The sequence below is a fragment of the Mya arenaria genome, chromosome 1 (assembly GCF_026914265.1).
Source record: "Mya arenaria isolate MELC-2E11 chromosome 1, ASM2691426v1".
Lineage (NCBI taxonomy): Eukaryota > Metazoa > Mollusca > Bivalvia > Myida > Myidae > Mya > Mya arenaria.
Window position 1 is genome coordinate 60979975 of NC_069122.1, and position 20635 is coordinate 61000609.

The following is a 20635-nucleotide window of genomic DNA, read 5'->3' on the forward strand; positions in this document are numbered from 1 at the left end:
GACTGGTTTAGCTTAATGCCCCTGTATATGCCTGTACCAATGGCAGAAGTTCACTTTGAGGTTTTAGGTCAGAGCCTGGCATTAATAGTCTTTACCACTACTTAACTCTTCAAATACTCACAGAATCAAAAGGGTGCCTTACATAGTATATATAGTGCTTTGCATTCTTTGGTTATGCATTTACTTCAGTGGACCATCAGTTACTAAAGTCAGCCATTTTAGTGACTAAATTTCCTTGAATGAGCAATTTAAAAAACTATTTTGTACTGTTTTAAAGAAAACTAATCACTGTTGGATCTTGGACACTTGTCCTGTGTCGTCCCTGAATATGCCCAAGTTAACATTTTTATGTCAATATTGGAGAAAATGAATAAAATAAGAGAAGACACAAATTGCATCATTTCAAATGGCATCATTTCAGTCTAAAAATAGCTAAACATTTTTTGGAGAGGGAATGCATGTCAATATTTGCACCTCAAAGCTGGACCCCCTCAAATGTCAACTCCTGGAACTGCCCCTGTTAATAATGTTGGCAATTCATTTATACAATTGGTTCTATGACACTGACATAATACATATATTTCCACTGCCAAACACATCTATTTAGTGTTGTCTTGCATAAGGATGATACCAAATTTCAAGATTTTTCACAAGTCATGGCCTACTCAGAGTCCCAACATTTTAGATAATACTTGACACCATTATGATAATGCTGTCAGACTCTGGCACTTTCTGCATTTCTTATGTCATACTCCTATCTGGTTGGAATGCTACCTATCTTACACACAGATTTATTTTGAAAATATAAAGGATTACTTACAACATACTTTGCCTCAGTGAGTAAATTCCCACTAAGGATCAGGGAAGCATATAGAAACAAGGTACAAATCAGTGGAAAGAGGCTATAGGGAGTCTGAAACACTGCCCTTAATTTTACTTTTTATTTCTAGATTTTCGATTAATTTTGATGACAGCTATAAGCTGAAATGAATTCACTACTCAGTTTCTGGGAAGAGTATAGGTGTTCATGTGAGAGGTCAAGAGTCTGTTTCCTGGGAAGAGTATGGGTGTCCATGTGAGAGGTCAAGAGTCTGTTTCCTGGGGAGAGTGAGGGTGTCCATTTTAGAGGTCAGGAGTACATGTATGTTTCCTGGGAAAAGTATGGGTGTCTATTTGAGAGATCAAGAGTGTTTCCTGGGAATAGTATTGGTGTCCATCAGGTCAAGAGTGTTTCCTGGGAAGAGTATGGGTGTCCATTTGAGAGGTCAAGAGTCTGTTTCCTGGGAAGAGTATGGGTGTCCATTTGAGAGATCAAGAGTGTTTCCTGGGAAGAGTATTGGTGTCCATCAGGTCAAGAGTGTTTCCTGGGAAGAGTAAGGGTTTCTATTTGAGAGGTCAAGAGTCTGTTTCCTGGGAAGAGTATGGTTGACCATTTGAGAGGTCAAGAGTCTGTTTCCTGGAAAGAGTATGGTTGACCATTTGAGAGGTCAAGAGTCTGTTTCCTGGAAAGAGTATGGTTGACCATTTGAGAGGTCAAGAGTCTGTTTCCTGGAAAGAGTATTGGTGTCCATTTGAGAGATCAAGAGTCTGTTTCCTGGGAAGAGTATGGTTGACCATTTGAGAGGTCAAGAGTCTGTTTCCTGGGGAGAGTAAGGGTGTCTATTTGAGAGATCAAGAGTCTGTTTCCTGGGAAGAGTATGGGTGTCAAGAGAATGTTTCCTCGGTCAGGTGCAAGAACTCTTTGTTGAGTCTCAGGGCTCCCCTTTTTGTTAGGCAGTGCGGTATACTTTAGTGGCTTTAAACAAATGTTCGGTACTCATGAAGGTTGTTCACGGTATGCAGAAACTTAAATGCAGCACTCTGGTCAATGTATTGTTTAGTGAAGTTAGGGGTTCTTCTGTGTCCTCCCAAGCTCAACTCCTCCTTGATGTCCCGTTCTCTTTAGATGATAATCAATATTAGAATCTGGAAAGATCTAAAATAGCCCTCTTATAATCTTTATACATTGCACTGCTTGCATTTCCCTGGATTAGCAAGATTATAAGGGATTTGTTTTTATTAATCCCCACTTAAGTAAAATGATAGCCCAGTTGGAATTATGGAGCAAATTGTTTAGAAACCTTAGATTTGATTCTTTTGTATGAGATTAAATCATTTAATATTAGGATATGTAAGTAATTGCTTAAACAATAGAATCTCCCCCTTAATGAATGGAGCGAACAGTATGGGTCTTTAATTCATCAATTATTCCTAATCTTTTAATCCAGTATTTTGACGGGCAAATTTATAGGAGGTTGATTTGGATTAGGATATGCAATTACAAATCAATTTGTATTAAACGTTACAGCCTTATTGTTATTATAGAAATCAAAGTGCTCAACTTCAATATGTTATCATTTCGTAAATGTCTTGAAGTGGAATAGTGTTCAAACAATTACAATGAATGAATACTGATGGAAATTAATTGCAGTTGAATCATTTAAAATGGACATGATTTGAAAAGAATAACGCGGAGTATTTATGTCAAAGAAAAGTGATATTTCAAGTGGTTCTTAGTAAAAACTAATATTAAATACAAGATCATTACAACTTTTTCCAAGAATTTCTATAAATGTTATTGTAGGATTTTAACAATTTTAAGTGCAGCAAAAATCAATATATTTTTTTAGAGTATCTTTATGTGTGGGAATATATGATTCAAGGGGAATATTTTTTATAATAGAAGTGTTTAGTTAAGTTTAAAATTTGGTTGCCATGGCAGTGGTAGGAGGGCGATTATTGCCAGGAATTTTTCCCGGGAAGACAGAAGGGGTGAATTTAGGGGCCACTGCTACCCCAGGAGCAACAACCCCCTTAGGGGTCGCAACTCAAGGACTGATGTTTACCACACCAGTAAGAATTGGGGTGAGTTGATGAAATACTGAAATAAACTTAAAAATAAAGGATAAATAAAAAACAATTATACATTTAAGTTTGCAAATGTTTGACCTTGGTTGCCTCTAGTGCAATATTTAGGTCATTTAAAGAAAAAGTGGAGGAACAATATTAATTCAACGGTGTTTTAAATTGTAACCATCAATGTTGTTTTAAGTACTTAAGATTGCACGAAAAATAATGGCAGAAGAGTCTCAAGAAATAATTAACCTTGCTTACTGTGGCCCTGTGAAGGTCATTTTAGCAAAGTGGACAACAAAGAAATTTGTTGTTTCTTTGTACCAAATCACATAGATTTTGTATACTGAGCATTTATTTAAAATATTTTTGACAGAATCTTAATGATGGAAACCTATTACATGGCAGTTTAGTTTAACATGTAGATACAATCTGTATTAGAGCAATTTTGATGAACACTGATAACCAATATTTGGTTACAAGTGTTAATTGGCAGTTAATCATAGAACTTTGATATTAATGGCAAAATGCTGGCTACTTCTGTTTAGTTTATAGTTTATATTTAGCTTGATCTTGGTGTCAAGCTGTCCCTTTCACGAGAGCCTGTCTTCCATTGGTCTCCAGGATTTGCTAGTTGTGTCTCAAGTTTGCTGACCATATTTGTCCATGTAGATTTACACAGGGTGGATGGGGTCTCATTTTGTTGGTATTTTGTCTGATTCTGGGACTAGCATAATATTAACTAAAAATCTGTAAAAATACAGCATTATCATCCAAATGTCGGCCATTTTGTTCCAGGCACGTGCTGACATCTTTTATACAACCCCATATATTATGATAGGCTTCACAAAACTAATATTACAAGCAATATTTACATATGAGATGCATTCCGCGCATCTATTACAACAAATATGGTAATTTAAATTAGACAAGTTGAATACCTTATAGCTAGCTAATTTTGTATTCAAAATGTTTACATTTGAACTCTATCTAGTTATAATGTGAAATACATATTTGTTAAATGTGTGCCGAAGATACTCCTGTAATTATGATAGTACAATGTAGAGATAATTGATCGTAAAATGTTACTATAAACTTGTAACAAAATCCCTGCGTTTGCATTTTTACAAAACCAAAATATGCTGAAACATTCATGCTATTGTAGTATTGAAACAATACCCGGTAATCAGATAGTTTGCCTTACTGTTCAGGGGCAAATTGGCCATTTAAACTTTAAAAACTGATGACTTGGATAAATACTGATAAAGATATGGTTGTGTGCTCAGAGCTCGAAGATCTTTTGATACCCAAGTAAACTTGTGTTCTTTGTAATTGTTGGCCATTAAGGTAACTTGATAATTGTTATGTCACAAGTGTGGGCAAAGTAGCTAACAATATAACTCATCTGCTCCTGCTGCTTTTAGAATTTGCTTCAGCTGCTCTTGGCATTTGACTCTGCTACTCTTGGAGTTTGTTGCTGCTCTTGGAGTCTGCTTCTGCTGCTGTTCTTGGAGTTTGCCTATGCTGTTCTTTGATTTTGCTTCTGCTGATCTTGGAGTTTGCTTCTGCTGCTCATGGAGTTTGCCTCTGTTGTTCTTTAAGTTTGCCTCTGCTGTTCTTGGAGTTTGCTTCTGCTGCTCTTGGAGTTTGCTTCTGCTGTTCTTGGAGTTTGCTTCTGCTGCTCTTGAAGTTTGCTTCTACTGCTACTCTTGGAGTTTGCTTCTACTGCTACTCTTGGAGTTTGTTGCTGCTCTTGGAGTTTGCTTCTCAGCTGCTGTTCTTGGAGTTTGCCTCTGCTGCTCTTGGAGTTTGCCTCTGCTGCTCTTGGAGTTTGCCTCTGCTGCTCTTGGAGTTTGCCTCTGCTGCTCTTGGAGTTTGCCTCTGCTGCTCTTGGAGTTTGCCTCTGCTGTTGTTGGAGTTTACCTCTGCTGCTCTTGGAGTTTGCTTTTGCTGATCTTGGAGTTTTCTTCTGCTGCTCACAGAGTTTGCCTCTGCTGCTCTTGGAGTTTGCCTCTGCTGATCTTAGAGTTTGCTTCTGCTGCTCTATGAGTTTGCTTCTGCTGCTCTTGGAGTTTGCCTCTGCTGCTCTTGGAGTTTGCCTCTGCTGCTCTTGGAGTTTGCCTCTGCTGCTCTTGGAGTTTGCCTCTGCTGTTGTTGGAGTTTACCTCTGCTGCTCTTGGAGTTTGCCTCTGCTGATCTTGGAGTTTGCTTCTGCTGCTCTTGGAGTTTGCCTCTGCTGCTCTTGGAGTTTGCCTCTGCTTCTCATGGAGTTTGCTTCTGCTGATCTTGGAGTTTTCATCCGCTGTTTTTTAAGTTTGCCTCTGCTGTTCTTGGAGTTTGTCTCTGCTGTTCTTAGAGTTTGCCTCTGCTGTTCTTGGAGTTTGCCTCTGATGCTCATAGAGTTTGCTTCTGCTGCTCTATGAGTTTGCTTCTGCTGCCCTTGGAGTTTGCCTCTGCTGCTCTTGGAGTTTGCCTCTGCTGTTCTTGGAGTTTGCCTCTGCTGTTCTTGGAGTTTGCCTCTGCTGCTCTTGGAGTTTGCCTCTGCTGATCTTGGAGTTTGCTTCTGCTGCTCTATGAGTTTGCTTCTGCTGCCCTTGGAGTTTACCTCTGCTGCTCATGGAGTTTGCCTCTGCTGATCTTGGAGTTTGCTTCTGCTGCTCTTGGAGTTTGCTTCTGCTGTTCTTTAAATTTGCCTCTGCTGTTCTTGGAGTTTGCCTCTGCTGTTCTTGGAGTTTGCCTCTGCTGTTCTTGGAGTTTGCCTCTGCTACTCTTTGAGTTTGCCTCTGATGCTCATAGAGTTTGCTTCTGCTGCTCTATGAGTTTGCTTCTGCTGCCCTTGGAGTTTGCCTCTGCTGCTCATGGAGTTTGCTTCTGCTGATCTTGGAGTTTGCTTCTGCTGCTCTTGGAGTTTTCTTCTGCTGTTCTTTAAATTTGCCTCTGCTGTTCTTGGAGTTTGCCTCTGCTGCTAATTGAGTTTGCCTCTGCTGTTCTTGGAGTTTGCCTCTGCTGTACTTGGAGTTTGCCTCTGTTGCTCTTGGCATTTGCCTCTGCTGCTCTTGGAGTTTGCTTCTGCTGCTCTTGTTTCTTCTGCTGCTCATGGAGTTTGCTTCTGCTGCTTTTGAAGTTAGCTTCTGCTGCTCTTGGAGTTTGCATCTGCTGATCATAGGGTTTGCTTCTACTGCTGTTAGAGTTTGCTTCTGCTGCTCATGGAGTCAGACCATGTTTCAGGCAACTGTTCAGCCGTCCTGCCAGACTCAGTCGAATATCCATTGGAGTCCTACAACATTTTATTCTAAGTCTGGCTCGGAGTATCCTTGGGGTTGATTTGTTGCAAAAAACATGATGATGCGTACAGAGCCAGGTCGGCCTTCCCCCCCATAACTGAGGCTGAGCCCTCTTTCTTGTTGTCTCTTGGTTGTGTTACGTTTAAGATGTTATTTATTGTTGTTACACATTAAGCACTTCATCAGGGCCATTTTTTTCTCTGGCTTTATTTTTCACTCCCCTTCAATACTGCGTGGGGGGTGCACTGGGGTCAAGCCGGTGCCGATTGGCACAACAGATCTTTGGCAGATGAAGACAAATTAAAGCTACATCTGTGACTTTTAAGTGAATGTCATTACGAATTGCATTTACAGAAGTATTAAATTAAGCCTCATATCAGTGAAATAGAGCATTACATTGAATACAACTCATTGTAAACATTCCTTGTATATATATTTATTTACCTAAGAGAAAAAATAGGTGACATGTGAGACATTTGACTCACTTTTACACAATGGCGAAGGTCAGAATTAACTAGATTGTCATTTTTATGACAAGCACGGTGACTTCTTAATGCATATTTAATGCGTTCTGTTTAGCATACTCTTAAAGCACCTATTTTTGATTACCTTTCATACTTCATAGCATGACCAACAAATTATTTTTCTTCCTTTTATCCTTTTCACTTTACCGAAGAAAAAAGTCAAGGTAAGATAGCCCAATGGTGTCATCAAGGTTGGCCCAAAACTCCAGCCTTGGCCAAAAGGATGTTCATATGGATTGTGTTGTTTCCCTTGACAGAGGACGCTTTATACTAGTGTTACCAGTGACATTGTGCACACACCATGTAACTAAGTCCATAACTGGGGCTAAGGGTCCAAGCAAGTGACATTGTACACATTATGTAGCTGAATAAATAACTCTTCCTATAATAAGGGTCCAAGCAAGTGACATTGTAGACATAATGAAGCCAAGTCAATAACACTGGCTATGATAAGTGTCCCCCTCCCGTACCTTTTTACAATATAAAGTACACACATTAAGCGGCCAACTCTCTAACGTGGCCCCATCTCTTAACTCTTCAACCTGTGAAGACATATAAATAATAATTATATACAAACGAGGTTTGAGGGGGTATATAGGAGTGAGCTTGTCGGTCGGTCGGTCGGTCGGTCGGCCGGCCGGTCGGTCGGTCGGTCGGTCGGTCGGTCGGTCGGTCGGTCGGTCGGTCGGTCGGTCGGTTTTCATGGTTTCCGGACGATAACTCATGAAAGGCTAGACAGATTTGAAAATTTTTTGGTACACAGGTATAACATCTGAAGATACAGGTCAAGTTCGATATTGGGGCTGGTGGGGCCAAGGTCAAGGTCACTGTTACTAAAAATAGAAAAATGGTTTCTGCTTCATAACTTTAATTGGGCATGAAATATTGTGATGAAACTTGCTGTATAGGCAGCCTCTGTGAAGACAATGCTTGTGATTGAAAATGGGGCCAGTGAATACATGCATGATAAAAGAAGATGCAGTGTGCAGTAACCTTGGAGTTATGGCCTCTTTTCAAAGGAATGGTTTGCCATTCCTGTGTCCAGGCGGCATTTGAGGGTATTCGTCACTCCTGTGACAGCTCTAGTTAGTATAACTTGGTATATAAGAAGAGTTTACGAAGACCAATCATGGGATTACCTTTAGGGCCCTTAGGGTCAAGGTAACTATTACTTAAAATTGGCTTACTGTGTCAATAACTCTGGCTATAATAAGGATCCAAGCAATTGGACACATTATTTGTGAAAACTCATAATTCATGCCATAATAAGTGTCCATTCCATTGGTACTAATTTGGCCTAAACTCAAAAAAGGGAGACAATCACATGAAACTTTGATACCCATATGTGGCAAGGCCCATAACTCTGGATTTTATCATTGTCGAGTTAGGCTCATTTCTTTTTCTACATAATAATAAAATACAGATGAACATCAAGGTATTTAAATAATTGCCACCACAGTACTCTTGCTTTTTCTTTGAAAGAAAACAAATGCTCACAGGGGCAATTAAGAGTGACAAACAGCAGTATTTAAAAGAACAGCAGGATGTTTTTATGTTGTTTTCAAATGTCAACATCAGGGAAAGTATTAAATGCCAAATATATTTTGGTTCTTTTGTTTTTACAAATGCCCTGACAATTCGCCAATTTTCTGCACTGCTCAAAAGAAATGCATTAGCGTTTATGACTGTAAATCTTGAGTCACTTTCTGTTTTATGCCTCTGATGCTTGTAGATCTATGAGATTCGATTAGTCTTCATAGTTACACCTTTAATTGTTTATTTTGATTGATTTTTTGTACCTGGATTTTTTTTAGGAAATCATGCTGTTTGTATTTATCCTCTCTGACTATTTGTAATTTTAGTTGGTTTGAATGGATTTTTTTCCAAGCAGTTTTAGCAAAAATAACAATGGTAGATATCAATGGTAGATTTGTTTCTTTTGTAAACCAGCCCATGCAAGACTGGATTATGGCCCTTGAAATTGTCAAAACTGCTAAAATAAGCTTGCGGACACAATAGCTGCTCCCTTTCTGATTCAATCTTCACTGGACTCTGACAGTAGTTGAATATTGTTGAGAGCTGGATTTGTCTCGAAAATTGGCCCATGCATGACTAGATTTCTGCCCTTGAAACCCTCAATATTGCTATAATTGAGATTATGAACTCTATAGAACCTCTAGTTATTATCAGAGATTTTCATCACTTATGCAGTAGTAAGATGTTGACTTAATCATGGTTCCATTAGAAAATCAGCCAGATCAGCCCATGCATGACAGGATTATGGCCCTTGAATTTTTCAAAATTACTGTATTACAGCCTATGAACACGTCAGTATAGCCTACATAAATCTTTTCCTGTTTTGGCCACAATTTGACAGTAGATACAGGTTGGTTTTTAAAAAAAAGCCAAGTATGATTATGTCCCTTGAAATTGTAAACATTTCTGTAATAAATAGGGCCTCCACTTTCACTCTCAGCATTTTTGAGTTCAATGTAAATCAAATTCTTCTTTTTGGGTTTTTTTCTTAAGGGGGGTGGGGGGAGAAATGCCCCAAAACTTTGAACCCTCACCTTTTCCCTTGACTCTGAGGAAGCTTGCAGCCCCAGACTAACCAGACTATTTCCAGGAATGACAATGAGCCCTGTTACCCTGTTCAAGGAATAGTCCTTGAAGTGAAATAAATCTTCTATTTAAAACCAAAAGAGCTTATAAGTCTTTATGCTTGTCTGTTTTTTGAGGAAAAAAGGTAGGGGTATTATTGTAACCTTGGGGTAGCCAGTGGCAAAAACTTATCTTGGCTTTTACTCAAACCGTTCAAATATTCTGATGAAACTTGGCACTCATGTTGCCAGAGACAATACAGCATGCTATGGTTCTTTTTTGTGGCGCTCTTGTTATTTCATATTTGAATTGCTGGGAATGTTAAAAGGCACTTTTTAGTTTTCAAAATGTTTCCATTTGAGATATTTTGGTATTTGATTTTAACTTTGAACTAAAATTAAAAAGAAATATTTAAAAAAAAAAAAACCTTGAAAAATACTCTCACTATTCAAATTTATTGAGTCATTGTATGAGAATTGTTGCAAGACTAGATCAGTGAGCCCAGAAACCGTGTGCCAGTCTAATAGGGATTTTCCGGCAATCATGCATGATAATCTATCCCTCTGTACATCAGTTATTCTGGCAGATTCTATGGTAAAGCCAGTCTTCAGCCGCTAAAAATACCTTCTTGTGGCACCAGTTACATTCACACACACACACACACACAGGCTCCCACAGACACTCTGTTGTTGATTCATAAAATATCATAGAGTGTTTTTAGTTGCACAAACACAGTAAGATCTTGTGTAGTCCTCGTAAATACTTCTTTGAACAGATATATCTTTATCTCGCAGCTAACTTGGAGTCTGGTTTGATTATTTCGCAGAAATATATATATATTTCCAAGTGTCTACCAATCTGGAGGTTTTAAGATTTTTTTTGTTGGATTTTTTTGTGAGTTTTTCCTGAATGAAAACAATTTGACTTCTGAGTTTGATACTATCTTAAACTATATACATTGGATCTTGTAGGACGTTAGCTGTTTAAAATATAAGGGCTTATCAGACAAGTGCTGTTTTACTAGTGGTGCAGTGTTTTTTGTCGAGGAACAAGCAGAAAGGTTTTTAAATCAGTAGCCTTTCAAAGTTTTGGACTTTTGGGACATTCTGTGCCAGTTTTAGACCAGCGGTAAGTTTAATGTTATATTTTCATTCTGAATTTATGTTTTGTTTCTATTTGTTTAACATACAAAGTTTCTAACTTCTTTATATGTTTGTGTATCAAACAGGTGCTATACTTTATCCTGAAATCTGGCATGTGTATGGATTTAAATGACTCTACAGTAATGCGTTTGGCAAAGACGATGCTGTATATCATACGTTTTAATCTCAGTTCGGGTTTTATAGTTGATTTTATGCATACCTCCAGCGTAAAACATGTCTGAAAAGATTCCTGGGAATCAACATACTATTCTGCCCTTCATAGTGCATGATTTTACTTTACAATTGCTCAAATCTTTACACATGTTGAAAGAAGGACCTTTCCTTTTCGTTTTCAATGTTTGAATCTCTTTTATCAGTGCAAGTCGTTTTATCAAAAGAGCCTGCATTAGTTCAAATAAGTATTCAAAAAAATATCATATATCTTAAGTTCTTTTTACCTATTCATCAACAAGGCTTTAAATATGTTATGGTTAATAGCAATATGAATTGCTATCTGCTTTCATTTTGATTTTGAGATAATTTTATAAATCTGAAGTACTTGAATCAGGAATTTAATCTATAGCAGCAGATTCCCATAACACCCTGCACTCAGAGAGAGAGTATAGCCGGAGGGAAAAATGGATTCCTGTCACATGACTGTCCCATTTTCAATCTCAAACGAGACTTGAAAATGATAACATACATAAAACACATGCATCAAAATAAAGCTATCATAACACACACATTCCATATCTTGGCACCGTAAAATTTGTTACAACATATGAAATGTTGGGGTTACAGGACTGGAATGGTCAGTGGTACAGGAGTACACTGGGGGTTACAGGATTGAAATGGTCAGTAGTACAGGAGTACACTGGGGGTTACAGGATTGAAATGGTCAGTAGTACAGGAGTACACTGGGGGTTACAGGACTGGAATGGTCAGTGGTAAAGGAGTACACTGGGAGTTACAGGGTTCAAACAGTCAGTTTTACAGGAGTACACTGGGGGTTACAGGAATAGAATGGTCAGTGGTACAGGAGTACACTGGGGGTTCAGGGTTCGAACAGTCAGTGGTACAGAAGTACACTGGGAGTTTAAACTAGTTTAGGTGTACCCAATCTCCTTCTTGGCCCAATCATTCGATAATTATTAATATGTCTATAAAGTCTAATTGAATACAGCCTCAACTTATTACTTGGTATCTCTTCATATATAGAAAACCCTGACATTCTTTTCATTTGGGGAGAATGTTTTGTTAACGTAAAGTATGATGAAAATATTAACATAGGTGAAACTGCTTTTTGTCCTTTGCAGTAGGAGTTTGTTGAAGAGTTTTTGAATGGAGCTGAAATCTTTTTTTGGTAGTGCCCTTCTCGCAGCCCTCATTGAGATAAGCATAGGCACCTCACTGTCATGGGACAATGACAATGAAACAATAACGAAGAAGAGAAGGAGGAGGAGGACTATTAGATTGTAGACAATTAGAATAAATGTTGATGATCAAGCAATACCATCAGGCCACATTGTTTTATTCTTATGTTTTTCGGCAACTCCATTTTACAAGGCCCATTCCAAAAAAACAACAGCAGACAATGAAACCACACGGTCTCATTTGGAGATATAAGTAATGAAATCTTACACATTTAAACGGATAAAGTCTTCGTATGTTGATATAGGAAATAAAACATCATATACTGAAAATTTAATTTACACATATAACTATCAATATCAGCTTTGAATGACTCCTCAGTCAAATATGCATATCAACATGATTCTCTCTAAAGAAAAATGTGTTGGTTTTCTTTTGAAAAAATCTCTAAATGAAGGGGCACGCAGACGATAAACCTTCAAAAATAAAGGTCTTGCCTCGCATAATGATTCTACTGTAATTTGTCGGCATGGATACTCATGCACTAGCAACTGTTTCTGCGTTTTAATACGTAATATTGCATTATAACCCTTTGAAGTAAGTTGTTTATTTGCTATTTAATGCTTATAATTTAGATTCTGAGGACCTGAAAATTACCTGGTATGTCTACCTAACCACTTTGTATAGCAAGAACTTTAATTAATTTCCATTCACTTCAATTTTTGTGGAAGTTTGATGAAAACCATCTGGTTTTATGGTTCAATTAAGGACAAGGAAATCAACTAAATCATAATTATATTTGTACATTAAATTCTGTTGGCATGGTGAATTCAGAATTTGTGCATAAGATGGGGCGCAACTTTGGGTTGCAACTAAGGATATGTGTCCAGTCCCCAAGAGAGAAAGATTATAGAGTTAGGGGGCTTTGGTGTCCTTGTTTGCAGGTTTGGGTGTCCTTGAAGAGGATTTGGGTGACCTTGTAAGGGGGCTTGGGTTTCCTTGTTTGTGGGTTTGGGTGACCTTGTTAGGGGTTTGGGTTACCTTGTTAGGGGGCTTGGGTGTCCTTGTAAGGGGACTTGGTAGTCTTGTTTGTGGGTTTGGGTGACCTTGTTTGTGGGTTTGGGTGACCTTGTTTGGGGTATGGCTGTCCTTGTTTGGGGCTTTGGGTGACATTGTAAGGGGGTTTGGTTGACCTTCTTTTGGGGATTGGGTGACCTTCTTTGGGGGTTTGGTTGACCTTGTTTGGGGTCATGGCCCAGTAACCTTGAGATATGAGTGAACTTGTTAGGAGATTTGGGTGACCTTCTTTGGGGGTTTGGGTGACATTGTAAGGGGGTTTTGGTCACCCTTTTTGGGGTTTGGGTGATCTTGTTTGGGGATTTGGGTGACTTCCCTCCTTGAAACATTTGGCTTTTTTGTCTGATATGGTGCATTCCCAGGTGTAATATTTTTTTTCTCTGATATTGATGTACTACAACAGTTTACTTGAACAAATTTAAGCTATGTGCATGCCGTGTAGTACTACCCCTGCAGCACAATTTGGAAATATATTCATTAACATATGTAGCTGTATAAAATTTAAAGAATGGAATTTTGACTGCTGACAAAAACAAAATCAATCTTTGATTTTTTTTGTAATTACAAAAACATGAAGTCATAAATTAAACATTCTTCCTTTATTTGCACTGATTGTTTTACCATGGCGGTGAAATTTATAAACATTCAGGGACTAAAGCTTAAAATAAAGAATTCTTTATTCAAATTACAGCAAAGATCAACAACATAGATAATTTACAAAGGAAAAGAAATGGCTCTGTTGTTGCTTTGTCTAGCTGTTATAGGCTCTTTAACATTTTCATCACGTTTTTTCAAAGCCTGAGGCTTATCAGTAAGAGAAATATAATAATACTGAGTTTTGTAAAGGTATCCAGTAAACATCATAACAAATTAATAACCTAGAACAGGGTAAATGATGAGTCTGATCCATATTGAAGAGGTTTCTTATTTATTTTTGTCTGGTCCCATTTGTTATAGGATTTTTAAGTAATAACTGCTAGAAGGCTTAATCTGAAATAAACAAAAGACTCAAGATATTGCTTAGAAACATTAATTTAAGAACTCATAAATATATAAATACACAGGAGGTTAATGCCTGCTATTTTTCCTGGGGGAATTGAGTGTATTATATACTAAATAATGACGTTAACACTTAAAGTAATAAGAGAGCAATATTTATTTTTAATTATTATAATTGAGTTTTCAATTACATACAAATTAAGTTAGTTTTTCCGCAGAGAGTGAGAAATAGTTTACAAAAATATTATTTTTACACCAAAAAATGACCAAGTGAAGTATAATTGAGATTCTCTAAAATGCACACTTTATGTCCCACAAAGCACCAAAAATCATACTATTAGAGCTTTATTTTTCTAGTTTGGAATGGCAGGGACATATGTTACAAGTTTATGGAATGGCAGGGACATATGTTACAAGTTGCGCCCTTTCTAATGTTGATATCCTAGACCACCCCTGTTTACATGATTTTAAAAATGAAATTGATTTGAAAAAAAGAAAACTGCTAACTGCGATGTTTGTTAAAAAGAAATAATAAAATATGTTTCAAAATTCTGTTGTTGGCACAAAAATCTGCAGTTAGTTGGTGCTGGTGGGGTTCCAAGCAAAACAATAATTGGCGGCAATTATATCATGCAATTATATGAAAACATGGTACTTACCCTTCACATGTAAATGTTTCCCATATGGTTTGATGGAGAAGAACATTGCATTCAAGCTTATTACTGGGATATTATCATTTTTGTGGAATGATTTTGATTAATACCCAAGGTCAAATCCCAAGTATTTGGAACATGTGTTAGGATTACTGCTAATTGTGTCTTAGATATTATTTCAGGTATAGTACATGTATAATTTATGTATTTTTCAGTCTTTGTGTATTGCAGTGTCCATAAAAGTTTGTACTGGTGTATTTTATAATGCCTGATTCCTAATTTCATCTTTCATACTAAATTGCTTTGATGTTGTCTACCATTACCTATCAGCAGTGTCTTATCTTGAAAAATTATGATCAAAGTTTACAAACATGGCCAGCCACAGTTAGTAATACCTTCTGTCAAAACTTCTAGAATAAAATTAAAACAAATTGCTCTACCACTACCTCAGTTGACCCCATGGTGACTTTTCTGAGCCATCAAATTCCTGGGGACTACAATTTTAGCAGCCCTAATGGTCAAGATGATGTACTAATCAGAAAATAATCTCTAAGCCATCATTTATAATCTCTAAACCATCAATGGCTTATCAGTTGGACCCTGTATGCCATGTAGACAATGGGCCCCATGAAATTTACCTTGAAATGAGTTATCACAGCTGTTCTGGGGCGAACTAGGGATTTTGTTGCCTAGTTTGGCTGCAGAGCACATTGTAATACTAATGTTGTTTCCAAGGAAACTAAAAAGTAAGGCACAGGAGTTAAAATGCTGAGTATTAAGTGAAACAATCAAAACTCACTTTTAGAAGACTGAATCTGTTGCAATATGTAAATATATGTCGTATTATTCTGAAATGTTAACCTAATCTTGAATTTTGGTAGTTTGTTCATTTTAGTAGTTAACACTCTTGCTAATGTCAGCCTAGGAATGATAATGTAAGTTTTGTTGGTTGTAACCAAACCCAGCACAGATTTTTTCTTGGAACCCACAATGCATACAATTTGACACATACAATTGTGCCAACAATCGTGATATTTCTGATGTTGTTAAAGATAAGTTTGAAGTGACCTTAACAGCAGCGGTATTCTATAAGCAGTTGTTTTATCAATTCACATGAATTGCAAATGATGAGTATAAACACCCTGTAATTGGATTCCCGCTCTTGTCCTTATTGTCTGAATGTCAAATTAGCTGGGATTTTGCAGAGAATGCTAAGATAACATACCTGCAATATATTGATATACATGGGGTGGTTTCTTTGAAAACAGAATTTAAAAGTTGCAAAATCTCATAGTCAATGACCCACTAACCCAATCTGGTCAACTTGGAGTTACTTGTAGTCTGGTCATTCTAAAGAATTCTAAATGAAGTCTCTGAGATGTTCATATCTAGCTTTTGCAGTAAATGAATGCTTGCCAGTTTTCACTGAACACTAAACAGGCACATGTTTGAGCTTTGCAGCCCTAAGATTTGAGTCTTCTTGTTGATTTCCATGGCAATGACATAACCCCCAAACCTGCTGAAATCATGCCACTTCAAGCTTCTTGGAAACTATGTTTGAGGCCTGAGCTCATGACATGGTTCTTCTGAAGCCTTGTGTCCATCTTGATGAGATTTGACATGCAGAAATATCCTGCAAATCAGACCTCTATAGACAAGAGGGCATACTGATTGTGAGGTATACATAGTGTTAATTGGCCACTTATTGCCTATCTTTATCTGATTAGAATCACCTGCCTAGTTGACAATTAGCATTTTGCATCACAGACTGAGAAGGAGGAGGGTTTTCTGCCACCTTGCTTATCATGGTGGAATGATTTGTATTCCTTTGTTTCCAATTAAGATATTTTTATGCCTCCCTGTTTCTTTGACCTAGTGAATTTTTAGCTCACTTGTTTTTGAGGAAATGAAGAGAGTTTGATATTATGATGGCTTTGATGTTGTTGTCAAAATTGTTGCTGTTATCATGCAAAAACTTGTTAGCCATTTACCCTCCCCCCCCCCCACACCCACATATTGAAATAATAAACTTGAAACACATGTTTACAATGACAATTTGCACATGCGCATGTCTATAGCAAGTGCACAAGTCTCTTAACTCCCACACATAATGTTGCGTGATACCTCTTAATTAACTAGGAACAAAAATGGTCACTATTACAGCACTAGCATCAGCTTGTGGTTCTCTGGTTATATGCTTCTCAGGGCTTTCGAGTGTGTTGAAAGTGACTGCATGATTCTGTTTCTTATTTGCCTAAAAACAACAAGTCATCTGCTGATGCCTTGGATGCTAAAATATGCTATGAGCTGCATTGACTCATAAACCATCATTTGTAGTCAGTTGCGTTTGGTTTATGATTACTTTACCATTTCTCACATTTCCTCCGGCAATAATACTTAAAACTCCCTGGGTGTTGAAAAGCCTGCTTACCTTCATGTAAAGCAGAAAATGCATCAATGCTTATGTTATAAAATGCACTTTTGTTTGGTGGGATGTGGCCTTGGAATCATTGTTGCTAACATTCAGTTATTGAATGCCCCAACATTTAGTGAAGTATGGCCTTGGAATTGTCATAACTTATATTCAAATGTAGTCATTCACTGCACCAATATTCAGTTGAACAAATTAATGAACTTTGAATAATAATGTATTATTCCGTCACTGAAGTACCATGTTTGATGGTTTGTGGCCTAAGAATCATCATTTATTTCTTTGCCACTGAATGTACCATGTTTAGTGGTTTGTGGCCTTAAGTATAATCATTTATTTCTTTGTCACTGAATGTACCATGTTTAGTGAATTTTGGCCTTAGAATAATTTATTAATTTGCCACTGATTGTGCCATGTTAAGTCCTTTCTAGCCTTAGAATAATCATGCATTGCTGTGTTACTGAATGTACCATGTTTGGTGGTCTATGGCCTTATTTCATTAATTACATTGTCCCTGAATTTATCATGTTTAGTGGCTATAAATATGACCCCAGAATCATCATTTATTACTCTGTTGCTGAATGTGTCATGTTTAGTGGTTTGTGACCTGAGAATTATTGTTTATTTCTTTGTCACTGAATGTGCCATGTTTAGTGGTTTCTGACCTCAGAATTATTGTTTATTTCTTTGTCACTGAATGTGCCATGTTTAGTGGTTTCTGACCTCAGAATTATTGTTTATTTCTTTGTCACTGAATGTGCCATGTTTAGTGGTTTCTGACCTCAGAATTATTGTTTATTTCTTTGTCACTGAATGTGCCATGTTTAGTGGTTTGTGACATTGGAATCATCATTGCAAAACATGACATGATTAGTGTTTGTGGCACACAGAAGGCAGGTTACACAAACACAACTGGCCAGAGATGGCATAACCACACAGCCAGCATGTTTCTAACCTACATTACACAGTCCTGCATCTGGACGTGCATGAGTATACATACCTTTGTTCATGTAAATTTGATAGGGACAGTTGTTTAAGCAGATGCCACACATTGTTTGATAAGACAAGTGGCCAGACATGACATGTGGTCATTCAACTTTGATCTACACAATGCATGTTCTAAACATACATCTACATTTGACTGTTAACTCATAGGCTTGTGAATATTTAATCTTTTTGGTTTTCTTTTAAGTTGGGGAAGGGGGGGTGGGGTGGGGGGGGGCGATATTTGTCCATTTGAGAATTTTTGTGGCCACGAAGCTATACATTAAAAAAAAACAACCTGTACACAAATCATATACTTTTTGTTTTCGAATGAGTTAAAACATGATCATGCATTAATTTTGTTATTTGTTTTTATAGTTTTTGGCATCAACCTTGACTGTGCGCTGTGAACAGTGTATATCTCATTGCAACTCATTGCTTCTCATTAAAATGCAAATGGGTATAAAATCAGTTTGTATCAGCGATGAGGACATTCAGGATTACTACTGGAATCAGGGTTGAGAGCCTTCATTTTCAGACTATTGTAATGCATCTGAAAAAATTAATATTATAATTATTTTACTCTTTGGAACCGAAATTGCGGATTTTTTTATATTTAAGTATAAAAAAAAGAATCCTGGTTTTAGTGGGGAGTGATCTCATGTCGGTACAGTCAAGGTAAAAAAAGAAAACTGACAGCAAACGGAAATGGAGGGATAATTTAACCTTTAAGCCTTTTGTTGGAAAGCGTTGCTAACTAACGCTATTCAAAACCATGGAGTTCAAAGACAACTTTTGAGCATATCCCAACTTTTGTTGAAAGGGTCCAGCCGTCAATATTAACAATCCTAATGATTTGCCACACTTTATTTCCGTAATTAAAAAAGTGCATTTTACAAAACATGAGCAAGTCCTTTAAACCCTGCATGTTTTGGGCTCAATGCCAAAACTCTATCTAATTTTGGGATTTTTGGTCTATTTTCATCCTATTCTGACTGAAACAACACAAATATTTATTATTAAAACCTGCATTAGTATTCTAATTAACTGAAAACATGATGGAATCAATTCTTGTAACCACTTAATAAAATGCCTGAAATGGAAGTTTATTTGTGTAATTAAACATTTGGAATGCAATGAATTCTAACAACAAAGTAATTATCTCCCTTTAATATCTCTGCTTGCTTTTCTGGCCAAGGTTTCTAGATATAGGTGTGACATTTAATACATAAACACTTGGTGTTATTATCTAAAGAATGGAGATACAGCTAGTGTTGTTTGTATTGTTTTAGCAGAGTGGCTCTCATGCATGCAGCCCTGGAAACGGATAATGAGCTTACTGGAGATGCAGTGGAGAAAGATAGGAGAAGAAATATGTCATGATTGCTCAAGTGTAACTGATGATCAAGAATAAGCTTTGGAACATTGTCCAGAAAGTATTTAAGGCAAAGATAGTGGTTTAGGAGTTTACATTGTTGAGTTCAACAGTTTTTATAGAGTTTCTATTGGTTGGATTTCCATTGGTTGGATTCATAATTGTCATTTTGAAAAACAATACATGAGTTTTGTATTTTATTAGTATTGTAATGACAATGTTGCCTGCCAGTATAATAACTGGTATGACTTGTGTGACCCTTGGCATTTCTTATATCAGATTATCCTGATACCTGCAGATGTAATATTATAGTTTGCAGTTAAAATGGAAATGTCTTAAAATTATACTACCCTATATAATAAGTACTTAGTCTGGCTTGAAGACCCTCTCTTCGCAGGTCATTTGAGTTCATTGCAACCATTTTCAGAGGAATGTTGCTGTATTTTCCACAAAACATCTAGACATTCCCTTGTCCTGTTTGTACACTGATGTTTAGTCAAAGTGTCATCACATATTTAGTTTGGTGGGATGCAATTGTTGATAAAGACAAGAACATGCAGCAGCAGACTGTAACAATTTGAAGCAGCAAGGCACTTGATAGTTCTTGCCAACCTACATGTATACATATGTCATGTTGCATCTAATTTGCAAAGAGAAGCATTCAATGGTCCTTACCAATGTGCATCAAATTAGTGATTATCATAAAAAAGGAAAGAAGATTGCATTAAACTGTATTGCATTGCAGTAGACACTTGATGGAGTTGTGAATGTGCCTCAAAAGAAATTATTGGAAAGACTTAAAAAGAGGTGCAGTAATTTGCACAGGAGGCACTCAATGGTTCTGTCTTCCAATAGGGATGAGATGAATGATTAGTAAAGGAATCTTTACAACAATTGGTCACATTGAAAGTTAGCATGTCCAGTGCAAACTTTGATATCACTTTCATTTAGAAGAAAATCATTTCTATTAGAATATATTTAATCTCTGACCAATTTACGCTCCACTCAGTCTGTCTCTATATGCTAGATTTTCCCAGGTTTTTCTAATCTAGGCACTGCACAGGGCTGATAAGCCCCCATCATGAAAACGTCATTGTCTTCCTGAGAACAAAGATTACCTATTAATTGGTAATTAAAGGTGGCATAAGTATTCATTTGTAGATACTAGGTTTTTGCTGGGTGTGAGAGGATGTATTTTTGGGTATCATTTTGTTGATCTGAAATATTTGTATTAAATTACAGTATTATGCTTTGTTTATTGTGTTTATTTGAAAATAAATAAATAAGAAACATCTGTTTAAA

At 37.0% G+C, this 20635-nt stretch overlaps 1 protein-coding gene across 5 annotated transcripts in view; it reads left to right on the forward strand.

The window, feature by feature from the left end:
• Positions 1 to 20635, forward strand: part of LOC128231363 (RNA-binding motif, single-stranded-interacting protein 2-like) — a 130502-nt gene that overhangs the window by 8596 nt on the left and 101271 nt on the right. For 3 of the 5 annotated variants that reach the window (XM_052944081.1, XM_052944091.1, XM_052944110.1), the window contains exon 1: positions 2740 to 2904. The exons of 1 other annotated variant lie outside the window; for it this stretch is intronic. In XM_052944081.1, coding sequence (XP_052800041.1) covers positions 2755 to 2904 — 150 coding nt within the window. In that variant the 5' untranslated portion in view covers positions 2740 to 2754. Of the gene's footprint in view, positions 1 to 2739; positions 2905 to 9998; positions 10430 to 20635 lie in introns of those variants that run through there. One more of the 5 variants, XM_052944181.1, reaches the window with a different exon arrangement.